This window comes from Chiloscyllium plagiosum, unplaced genomic scaffold, assembly GCF_037043375.1.
Source record: "Chiloscyllium plagiosum isolate Xiang-an unplaced genomic scaffold, Cpla_swu_hap1 HiC_scaffold_5, whole genome shotgun sequence".
Taxonomy (NCBI): Eukaryota; Metazoa; Chordata; class Chondrichthyes; order Orectolobiformes; family Hemiscylliidae; genus Chiloscyllium; species Chiloscyllium plagiosum.
In genome coordinates, this window is record NW_028270143.1 from 30,394,655 (window position 1) to 30,406,667 (window position 12,013).

At 40.2% G+C, this 12,013-nt stretch overlaps 1 protein-coding gene across 4 annotated transcripts in view; it reads left to right on the top strand.

Annotated features, from left to right (window-relative positions):
* Window positions 1-11,563, top strand: part of hycc1 (hyccin PI4KA lipid kinase complex subunit 1) — a 76,098-nt gene extending 64,535 nt beyond the window's left edge. For 3 of the 4 annotated variants that reach the window (XM_043689756.2, XM_087987071.1, XM_087987072.1), the window contains one exon: window positions 10,974-11,563. In XM_043689756.2, coding sequence (XP_043545691.1) covers window positions 10,974-11,431 — 458 coding nt within the window. In that variant the 3' untranslated portion in view covers window positions 11,432-11,563. Of the gene's footprint in view, window positions 1-6,890; window positions 7,178-10,973 lie in introns of all 4 variants that reach the window. The other variant, XM_043689761.2, reaches the window with a different exon arrangement.
* The last annotated feature ends 450 nt before the right edge of the window (window positions 11,564-12,013 follow it).

Below are 12,013 nucleotides of genomic sequence, written 5' to 3' on the forward strand. Positions count from 1 at the left end.
AGGGCCTGATGAAGGGCTTATGCCCGAAAAGTCTATTCTGCTGCTGCTCCTCGGATGCTACCTGATCTACTGTGCTTTTCCAGCAGCATACTCTGGACTCTTAAGAAATACTGGCATAAAGTAAGAAGAGTCAGTACTAGCAGTGCTAAAAAGAGAATTGATTATAGGAAATCCTTTGTGACAAATGAATTGATCCTTGTGGCGAATGACTACAGTATGTCAATACAATCCCTCATTTATTTTGCTTCCTGGATGTTGACTAATCTCCTATTCATGCTAATATATTACCTCCAACTCCAACCCTTTGTCTCGCATGTTAATATTTTGTGTAATTCCTTGTTGGAAGTGTAATAAGATTTCTTTAACACTGATTTCCAGCATCTCCTCTAAGCCAAGTACCTTGTTGACTATTCCCCTTATGTCGTTCTTTTGCAATTAGGGCACTCTCCTCCTTTTCCATTTCATCTGTCTTTTCAGAATGCGCTAGTCCTGTAATACTTATTTCCCAAGCTTGATTATATTTGTAACCGTAAGCTAGATTTTACTGACTGTCATGTGCATTTTCAGTAGATGTATAAAATGGGCTACATGTCTAGCTCACCATCCACCCTAACTAACCACTATACTGTACTAGGTGGGTGTCTGAAATAGTTTGCCAGCTGCCATGTTTATATAATTATAGTTCAATCAGGCTTATTAACAAGCCTATCGACCTGAACAATATAGTGTCCAGACTATTATATGGCTGCCAGGGTCATTCAGCTGGGGAGTGGACTAGCTGTTTTTAAAGGCAGACATGAAGAAAAGCAGAAAGATGGGGGTGGGGGGTGGTCCCCTCAACTGGGGGATGTTCTGTACCAATAAGGGACACCAGCCAAGATGCTGTCCTCTCTTCTTGCCACTTCATCAAATCACCACTGTCGCAACTGACTCAGTTTCCCAAACTGCAAGTAATTGTGTAGGTATGGTTGTTCAGGAAGACCGTGTCTTTCCTAAACTCCCATGTGCTCGAGTAACATCACACCAACTCTCCTGTCATTTCTGATTTAGTTTTATTTGATTAGTTAATTTTTTAATTTATTCAATTATTAATTTTTTAACTAGAATAAGTTCCTAATTTGGTAAAGTTTTAGCAAGTTATGCAAAGTTGTGTGCACTTACTCCACATAATCAAACTTGAAGATTCAAAATTTAATTTTCAAATTATGCTTGCTTTGAAATTGAATCTCATAACAAGCTGGAAGAAGTTTGCTCTTTTTGTTTGTCATGACTTGGGGATTTTCTGTTTTCAGTCACTAATTGATTAAAATTATTTGGCACTCAACATTTTATTTGCCTTTACTGTTAGAAATTTTGTTTCTAAATTATGTTCAATGTTATATTGTACTTGAGCCTTAAGATTGTGATGTCTGCACATAAATTCTGAGTAAAGATTACAAGCATATCTTCCTTTTGTATACTGAAAAGAATCCGGAATTAATCTCCAGTACTTACAGCTTCTTCTATGGGACATTGTGAAAATTGATGAACTTGAGCTTGAATGCTAGGCAATGAGGACATAACTCAATGACTTGGCCTCCACAGCCCTCTGTGTTAATGAGTTCCATGGAGTAACCAGCCTCTGGCTAAAGAAATTCCTCCTCATCTCCATTCTAAAGGTCATCCCTTCACTGTATGGCTGTGCCCTTGGGGCACAGACCCACCTACTGATGGAAACATCTTCTCCATGTTCACTGTATCCAGGCCTCTCAGTATTCTGTAACCTTTAGTGAGACCGAATCAAAACTCCAGCAGTCACAGCTGCCAATATTGGAAAAAGACCCTTTTTATCCCTACTATTTGTATCCCTATATTCCTGGCCTATTCATATTTGTCAAGATGCCTCAAACGTTGCTATTGTATCTGCCTTCACCACCTCTGGTAGCATGTTCTAGGCACTTGCCACCCTCTGTTTTCTTTTCTAAAAAAAACTTGCAGGGATCCAAGATGGCGGCATCCTGTTCCTGGTGTTTGCGCTGCAACGCCGACCCGACATAGCCAGAACCCATCCCAAGCGCTTTACTCTGAGTAAAAACACAGTAAAGGAGCTAGAAACCTGAAAAAAAATCTACTTACCTTTGTCGTTGCAGCTGGAGAATGCCAGAGAAAAGAGGAAGGTCGGCTGGGGCCACAGCTTAGCCCTCTGAAGCAGTGGGCTTGCTTACTCCCCAGACCCTGGTTGAGGAGCTGGCCAAATCTTGAGAGGATCTGGGGAGGCAGATCCAGGAGAAACATTGAAGAGAAATTGGCTCCTGTATCTGCTATGCTGCAAGACTTGTGGGGGGGGGGGGGGGGAAGGACCAATGAGCTCTAGCACCAGCTTGCAAGGGTAGAGGCAGAGACTGACTCCAAGAACTGGATTGAAGCCCTGGAAACACCGGTCTGTGGTGTATTGGATCTGGTAGACTATCTCAAACAGGGGCAGAAGAAAGAAACTGCAAGTTGTTGGCATACCGGAGAGGACGGAAGGTGAGCGGCTGGTGGAGTTCTTTGAGAAATGGGTCCCAGATTTCGTTGATTTGGAGGTTGAGAAAGGAGAATAACAATTGAAAGAGTCCACTGGATTGCAGCACGAAAACCAGGTGCAGATCAGTGCCCATGCCCTGTCTGGTAAGGTTCCATCTTATAAAGATAAGCAGAGGGTTGTGGAAGCCTATAGAGCCCAGGGGAGGAATCCAAGGCGTTGGTTTGTGGTGGCTCCAGGGTCATGTTTTTTCAAGACTCCTCGGCAGCAATGGTCCGGAAAAGGAAGTCCTACGATGGTGTCAAGAGGGGATTGAGAGTGTTTGGGATCCAGTATTCTTTAAGATACCCAGCGGTGCTTCGAATCAATCATCATGGAACCATACATTTGTTTGACTCTCCAGAGAAAGCAAAGAACTTTGTGGACACGTCGACTTAAGTTGAACGGTCAAGTAAGTGTAGAGGACAAAGCTGTTCAGGTTTGCTTTCCTTCAAAAAGCACTTGGTGGAGTCTCCTTTCTAGTAATAAGTTGTGTGAAATGATGTCCAGGATGGGTAAACTATTTATCTTCAATTTCTAAGTGAAGGGATAGGTAATGTGTTTTGTTTTCTCTGCCAAGTGGTCAATGTATGTGGCATGACCCTAGCTATAGGAATTGCGGGCAGTTGAGATGTTTTAGTTGGGTTGTAGGATGTTTAGGAACCCTCTTTGAACGGGGGGTAAATTCCTCCAATGAGTCCCTTTTGGCGTTTTTGTTTGTTCTGTTTTTGCTGTACATAGTTTTTGTAAGTGCTTGTAGATTCTTTAACTGTAGTTATTTTAGTCTGTGTAGTTTTTGGGTTTTGTGGATTCTTTTGCAATTAAAGCTCTGCAATTTGTTGTTTGGGTTCTTACTCTCTGAAGTCTAAATGGTGCTGTGGAAGGTTATGGCTAAGGATATGTTTCAGTGGTGCACATGGAATATTAAGGGGAGTCATTCGCCTGTCAAGAGGAAGAAGGTACTCTCCAGCCTTAAAAGGGAGAGGGTTGATGTTGTCTTTATTACAAGAAAATACAGTTGGATTGTGCAGAGCATTTGAAGCTGCAACAGAATGGGTATGACCACGTTTATTTTTTCATCTTCCAATACTAGGAGTAGAGGGGAGGCACTGTGATGGGCGGGCACTATTTCGTTGGGATAATTGATTATTCAGTTAATTGATTGATTGATTGAATGCCTTTCCTGTGGGGCTCTGAGTTTTTAAAGTCTGCTCCCTGTTCAGGAGACTGCAGCAGCACAGTGTGAGGCCCTAGCCCTCCCTACAACCTCCCCTCTCTTTCCCCCCCCCCCCCCCCCCATCCAACAGCACCCCCTGCCACCACCTCCCTTCCCCCAGCAGCGTCCAACACCACTCCCGCATCCAGCACCACCCCCAACCCTGTCCTACAACCCCCGGCCCCAGCACCATCCCACACTGCCCCTGCCCCCGTGCAACCACACTGCCCCCCCACCCCAACTCCGTCCAACACCACCCCTGCCCCCAACTCTGTCCTACACACCCCCCCACCCCCATGCAACACCTCCTGCCTCCATACCATCCAACACCGCCCCTGCCCCAAACCCTGTCCCACACCGCCTCTCTGCCCACATCTAACACTGCCCCCAACTCTGTCCCACACCGCCCCTGCCCCCGTGCAACACCTCCCACCACAACCTCATTCAACACCACTCCCCACCCCTACCCCGTCCAACTCAGACTCCACCCACCCACCTCTCCGTGCCAGCTGAACTGGACGCCAACAACAAGACTGCTGCTGCCTTTGTGGGGTAATCTCCACATAACACACGAGCATGCTGCGCACACAACACACACGCGCACGCACAGCCACACACGCAACTTTTTTGACAGATTCCATCTTTGCCCTGTGCAGTGCAATGTTGAGAGATTATCTGGGGAAGGAGGGGTTTAGGGTACCCCCCTCTGTAGAACTCCAGGGAAAGTGTGGGGAGAGAGGGAGGGTGGGCAATCAGTCATTTAGAGACCGTGCATGTTAAATCACTAAACAAAAGACACGATCAGTGTTGGAAACGCGTCTTTGATGTAATGTTTCTATCGCGACCTTGAGATCGCCTTCAGATAATCCAATTTTTGGATAATTGGTATTCAGATAATTGAGGTTCCTCTGCATTGCCAAAAACATCATTTTTGTCACCCATAGTTGGCACGCCTGGCTTTTAGCCAGGGATGATAGACTCTGGGTTTAAACCCAATGAGCAGCTAGGGGGCGTGTCTTGCCTGGGTGACCTTATTCGAAAGGGACATATTGATGTCCTCTGACCAGCTGGCTCGGAAATATGAATTGCCCAGTAGGGATGTCTTTCATTTTTTTTCAAATTAGAAACTTCATACAAAGAGACTACAACTTCTAACTGATTCTTGCAGGTCCAACACGGAGAAGGGGGGTGTTGTGTGCTGACGGTACATTATCTGTTAGCAATGCTTATCATATGTTGGGAGAGGGCCCCTCTGATGAGACCGAATAGCTCTGTAAGGTATGGGAGAGGGAGTTGGACATTAAGATCTCTTCTGAAATGTGGGAGGATATTTGGGGAAAATGCAAGAAGGGTCTCAATTTGCAACAGGACCCACGCCTTGCAATTAAAGATTCTCCAGAGTCCATCTGGCTCCAGACTGCCTCGATAAATTTAAAGCAGGAACATTTCCAATGTGTCCTAAATGTAAAGCAAGCATGGGCATACTTACTCATTGTGGCAGGACCAAAGACAAAGACAGACTATGGGCACACTGGAACACTGTGGTAGGCGAAATAGAGAAGGCCTTGGGGACAGAGGTGGAGATGGATCCAATATCTCCTCCTCTTGGCTTTGTTAATTCTCTTTCATTCAATGCACACAAAAAAGGCTTTTCAGTATCCTCCCTTTTTGTTTCGGAAAGAACATTCTATTAGGGTGGGTGTCAGAAAATCCCCGGGGCTGGTGTAAGCTAGTCATTGAGCACATCCCCTTGGACTTTCTTACGATTATGGTGCACCATAAAACTGAGAATTTCGATTAGATGTGGCAGCCCTTTTTTTGGACTACCTGGGTACAGATTTGTCTGCTATACTGATAAGAACTTTTATATAGCCTTGGTAATTCTGTGTAATGGATTTGGTATCCAGAGAGGAGAAACTACGAACATATGAATCTGTATAAGCTTAAATTGTGATGATCGAGGGCTATTGCTTTGTTTTGCTCAGCTGTGTTACGGTTGTTATCATTATTAAGATTTCTGTTATTTAGCTTAGTTTTTATTTATGTAATTAGCGGGTTTGTTTTTAATATTGGTTTGAATTGTTTGGTTTTGGATTTGTAATATTCAAAAGAATTTTTCAATCAAAATCTTTTTAAAAAAACTTTGCATCTCAGGTAAGTACGATCATTAAACTGACGAATGAGGAGCTTCAACTTAGTGTGGACCTTTTAAAGGGAAAAATGTCATTGTAGGGATTCTTTGAGCACAATAATAGCATTCCGACCTTTTCAGCCTGAAGATCTGCTCCACAGGTGTGTCAAACATGTCTGAACAGATTGATTTTGTTTTAAAATCATTCCTGTGTACCTAAAAACATGTAACTTCATGATGTTAGTGTGTTCACTGGTACAGATACTTGTTTTTGTTTCAATAATAGAGTAATGCTTGCATTTTTACATTGTGTGCCTTTCATTACCCCAAGATGACCTAAAGTGAATTAAAGGCTATTTAAGTACTTTTGAAGACTAATCATTAATATTCATTGCAGTAAACAATCAGCCTAATCAAGTAGTGGTTATAACTGTTCAAGCAGCTATAACCTAAAGTGTCAAATTTAGAAATCAAGAAATTATGCTTTCACAAAATATGTGAAAATTGGAATATGACTTTTATAATTTCTGCTTCATATCTTCAATTGAGGATGGAAATCTTGGTTTTCTAGACAGCTATGGCTAGGCTGTAACATTAAACGCTCTCTGGTTGAAGAAATTCCTCCTCCTCTTAGTTCTGAAGGGCGATTTCCTGTACAGCCAGGTTGTAACACATGTGACATGTTACTTTGTCTTTACCTTTTTTATTTGTTATTTAACAACAGTAAATATTACAACTATTTAACAAAGTATTACAAAGTAATCAAAACTTTCAACTTCTCATTGTGACTATATAAAATGCTTTTGGCTGTACTCGGTAGGAGGAAAGAGAGATGAGTGTAAATTTACTCTATATGAAGGTACAACTTCCCTGACATTCGCTTTTAGAAATAATGTATGTTCATAAGTCTGAGATCTCTAACACCAAAATTGTTTGTCTTGTATTTTTATCTACATTTTTGTGGTTCAGCCATTATACACTTTTGTCATTTTCAATCCTAGATGTATCTTCCAACCATACTGACTCAGTCGAAACTCACAAGCTTCCTTTATCAGACTCTAACGTGACAAATGTGCAAGAAGATAAACATGATAATGGGGAAAGAAGCAAAATACAAACAGAGAATGATGTTCAGCATTATCAGGGTATACAAGAACCAGCTTCAGATCCTAAAACAGATGGCAAAGAAGTCAAGAGACAGAAATCTCTGAGGAAAAAGATGGAGGATGGATTACATGCCTCTAGCAGAGTCTAGTACTAGCTGAGTGCTCTATGCTAGCACCCAAAGGTATCTGCGAGTTGGAGTCAAAAACTGCATATTACTATATTCTGGAGATCCAAAAAGGAAAAATTTTAAATTGAATTGATGCTAAATGTAAAATATATTTAGTAATATGCCAACTACGCATGATCCACAGTTCTAACAATTAACAAAGATTGCATGTATCTAAACATTGCACTGAGAACTTGTCCAACAGAAATTTTGCTTAACAGCAATTCTGCAAATGTTCATTTTTAATTATTACAATAGCTGTTTAAAGGATGTTGAGTGAGTAACTGACCCTCATTAATATATTGACAGTTCTTGAATAGAATTGCTCACAAATCAATGTCTGCCTATAGACTAGAAATAATATCCACATGCATTCTAAAACTGGAAATAACAACTAACCATGCACAGAAAAGTAATGCAGTCTTCTGAATGGGGTGTTTTGTAACAACTAATGTAGTTCTCACCAGCTAAATGTGCACAATAAATATCTAGACAGTTTAGCTTTATATCTCCTTTCATAAAATGTATGTTTAAAATACATTTATGACCATGGTAATGCAAGCATTAACTTAAATAATTGAACAGAATTGTTCGTTGAAGTGTTCACAGAATTCTGTCAGTGGAGTGACCAATACACATTACTTTCACATGCAGCATCAAGTCTCTCTAGAATTCCAGAGAAACCGCTTCAATTATAATGTCTTTCCTTCTGTTATCAACTATATATTGATGAAAATGTTTTTAGTTCACTGTATTCTAGATTATATTTGACATTTGGAAATGTAGAAATCAAATGACTGGGTGGATGACTGTGAATTTATAGGAGGATATAAACTGATCAAATGGGTGGAGGGAATTTAACTTTGCAATGTGAAGTGTTGCACTTTGGAAAAAGTAACAAGATAAGAGAGTACTTTTAATAGCAGAACACTAGAAAGCTCATAGGAACAGAGGGGCCTTGGCGTGTTTGTCCACAGATCCCTAAAGGTGGCAGGGTGCTTGCCTTTATCGGTAGTGACATAGAATATAAGAGCAGAGAGGTTATGTTGCAGCTAACTTAGAGCAGGCCACAACTGGAGTATCGTGTGCAGTTCTGGTCACTACACTATAAGAAGGATATGTTTGAAATGGAAGGGAGCAGAGAAGATTCACCAGGATCTAGCATTTGTTATGAAGACAGGCTGGATAAGTCAGGAGCAGAGAAGGTTGGGGGAAGGGGGGGATCTGATAGAAATATATAAAATTGAGGGGTATTGACAGGATGAATAGAAAGCAGCTGTTCTCCTTAGTTGAAGGGCCAATAGCAAGGGGCACACTTTAATGTGAAAGGCAGGAGATTTAAAGGGCATTGGAGAATTGTTTTTTCACCAAAAATATGGTAGGAATCTAAAATGCATGCCTGGGCGAATAGTTGAGGTGGGTAACTAGGCTGAAGGGCCTCTTGTGTACCATATGATTCTATTGGATGCCTATAGTTTAAAAATATTTAGTTAAGCTCCTCCGTCATTTGTGATATATTTTTGAGAAAGTCATTGAATTAAAAATTATAAATAATATTGATCAGTCTTTTGGAGTTGAGTAGTCATCAAATTTGCCTTTTATATGTAAACTCCGTTTCTATCCATGCTACTGTAGTGGTGAAATATCAACTCTTGAATTGATTTAAACCACAACACATCTGAACTTGAAGATAAGGTAGTACTGTCAATTAAGCCAAGCTGGCCTGATAGTACCTGCCAATTTTGTTTTGTTGGCTAAAATCTTACCTTTGGCAACATTCCACATTGTTCTGTCTCTATTAAGAAGTTATAGTACACTCTTAGTAGAAAAAGGAGTGCCAAGGTAATGATTCTCATGATCTCCAGTTCCATAATTTTTTTAAAGTTTCCCCTAAATTTTCATCTGGTCACTTAGGTTTATTTTATCATCGTTCAATTTAGATGATTGCATTGCAAACCTTTTCTTTTTTTGTTTTCTTCTGGGTAAAGGTATTGATCCTGGTTATGTGTGGCACTAAAAACTAATTTGGGAAGGCAAAGTAAAATTGAACGTTGTTTGTCATTTCAAGTGCAAATACATTTTGTCTTCCATATGCTACTACTGAACACTTTAAAATGTGCTTTAAAGTTTTCTGCACTCAGTGCTTCCCTACAATTTTGCTTTATTCAGCAAAACAGTAATTCTTTAGCACTTGCGTATGCTGCTGAAAAGTTTGTTTTTGCTATAAATTAAACATAAACTAGAACAGTCATGCACTGCATGCTTTAATGGTTGTCTTATTTCCTCTTTTTGCATCCTCTCTGTTACAAGGGAACATTTTTCCTGTCCCTTGGTTGGTCAGCTCAGAGTTGAGATGCCAGTGAGCTGTGTTTGAAAGGAATCCCTGATGTAGTTCTGTTTTACTAGAGTCTAGAATAGCAGTGCTCACAAAAGCCCTTTTTGAGCCTGCAAGACGAGGAAGCTGCAATCCTGCCTGTTTCAGCTCATCGTGGATTTGTGTACTTGTCTCAACCTTTTCTCTGTGCTAAAGGAAGTGAGACCATACAGAGAAAAATATTAACATGCAGTACCACTCCCTGCTTTCCTGTTTCCCAGGCATAGCCCTGTGTGATTTAAGAGAAATTTCAGAGGAGATTGCTTCAGAATTCATTCATTCATTTGTTGGAAATGAGATATGAAAAGCAATTGTGTGGAATTATCTTTTTAAAGTTTGATTTCAGCAGTTTTTAATGCAGCCTGCAATGAGGTGATTGCCATTAATCTTGAGTTGGAGAGCAAATTGTCCATATACAACTGAGGCTGCTCTTCAGTTACTCAAATGCCAGTGTAGCTGGCTCACAGTGCTATGCTGTGCTAATCCAGCTAAATAAAACTACTTTCTAGGTGTAGCATGTAATGTTAATGAATGCTTTTGTGTACAAGGTTAACTTTTTTTGCAATTTAATTTTTTACTGAAGTTCATCTGATTTGAAGAGACAGGATGTTTTGGTACAAATCTAATGTTAGTTGATGTATTCTTGTGATGATTTTTAAAAAAATTTTACTGTGGGCAACGTCAGATTTGTATCTCGTCTGTGCTATCACTGTAGTATGCTGACAAGCCAGCCTTTTGGTGGCTTCTCCTGTGAGAATGAGCAAGCAGTAACAATATCCTCTGGAATTACTGATATTTAGAACTTTGTTTCTGATACCCAGGAGGGAATAGTTTGCCTGCTCAATCTCCTTTCTGGAGAATAGGGAAGCTAATAAGGAAAATTGAGAGACTGTCTTCTCCCTTGTAACCTGTGTCATATTGTCTTGTGCACCAGTTTCTATAAATTAGTCAATGGCCATGGGTTTAAGCTAACCCCCTTTAGCGGATGTTATTCAGGTTGGCCTTTCATTTTCAGCAATCATTTTTCATAGTTGATGTCCAGACGCAGTGTAAAATGGATTTTCAACCAGTGCCGGTCCTGTACTCACTAAGCAAGTGAGGGTAAAATTGAGAAAATGAGGTAATGAGCATAAAAGTATAAGTGTTCACTTTGTAAGTTGACTATTGATCTTTATGTACCTCCAACAGTTACATTTAATCTTTCACATTTTCAAGTTGTCTCTTAGGAAACAAGTGTTTTTAAAAGATAAATATTGTATAAATGGCATGTATATATTGACAACTTTTTTAAAAAATACGATGAGGAAATTTGTAACCAGCTATCCCTTCTATCGGTTAAAAATTTGAACTATAATTGCCAGGATGGAGAGTTGAAATGGGTGAAGGTTGATCCATGAATTAGGATTTTCTTTTTCATTATTTTTCTTCTTTTTCCAGAACTAACTGATTTACAAGCCCAGGAGGATCTTATGGACATCTCTGAAGTCGATGAAGGATTTTGTTCCAAGGCTTCTAACACAAGCAATAAGACATCTGCTGGGAAGAGTCAATTAAAATCATCAAGCAGCAAACCTTATAGAGATAAAGAAATGGTGGATGAGACTTGTCGGGAACATTCTGCTCGTAAGCAATCTCGAAGAGCTGTTAGTGAGAATCTAGAACTCTTGGCCATGAAAAGACTGACTCTGACTAGTAGTCAATCTCTGCCTAAGCCAGGAAGCCACAATCATCTGGCTAGCACTGCTACAACCCATTTCAGTAAATCCTTTGAGCATGTTAGTGGTGTTTTTATTGGAAGTAGTCCAGCTGGTGTCACAGGTAGGAATTTAGAAGAATCCAATCGATTATCTGCTTGTAGCCTTCAGGATGACAGACTTGCACTTGTGCCTGATTGAGACTTTCAAGCTTCCATCACACAACACCAGAAGCATCACTACTGACCTGGTTTTATGATTTGGAGGTGCCATTGTTGATCTGGGGTGTACAAAGTTTAAAAATCACAACACCAGGTCATAGTCCAACAGGTTTATTTGGAAGCACTAGCTTTTGGAGTGCTGCTCCTTCATTAGGTGCTTGACAACCACCTGATGAAGGAGCAGCGCTCCGAAAGCTAGTGCTTCCAATTAAACCTGTTGGACTATAGCCTGGTGGTGTGATTTTTAACTTTGTACACCTGGTTTTAATGTTCATCTCTCAACTGATATGCAACTTTGCAAAATAGACATTAAAGAAAAGTTTCTATTTTTTTTGTATAATTTGTTTGTCAAATGCGAAACTGTATTTTTACACAGTATAAATTGTGAGGTTGACTCTTTTATCAATGTGCATGCAAAAACTAAAGTGTTAAACATCAATGATAGGAATGTGCATTACTTTTAAATCCTTTCTCTCAATGTTCATTCTCATTCCTTTTGATCTAAACACCATCTTTTAAGAAATTAATTATTTTATAATCTATAATATTCCCATTTGAAGGA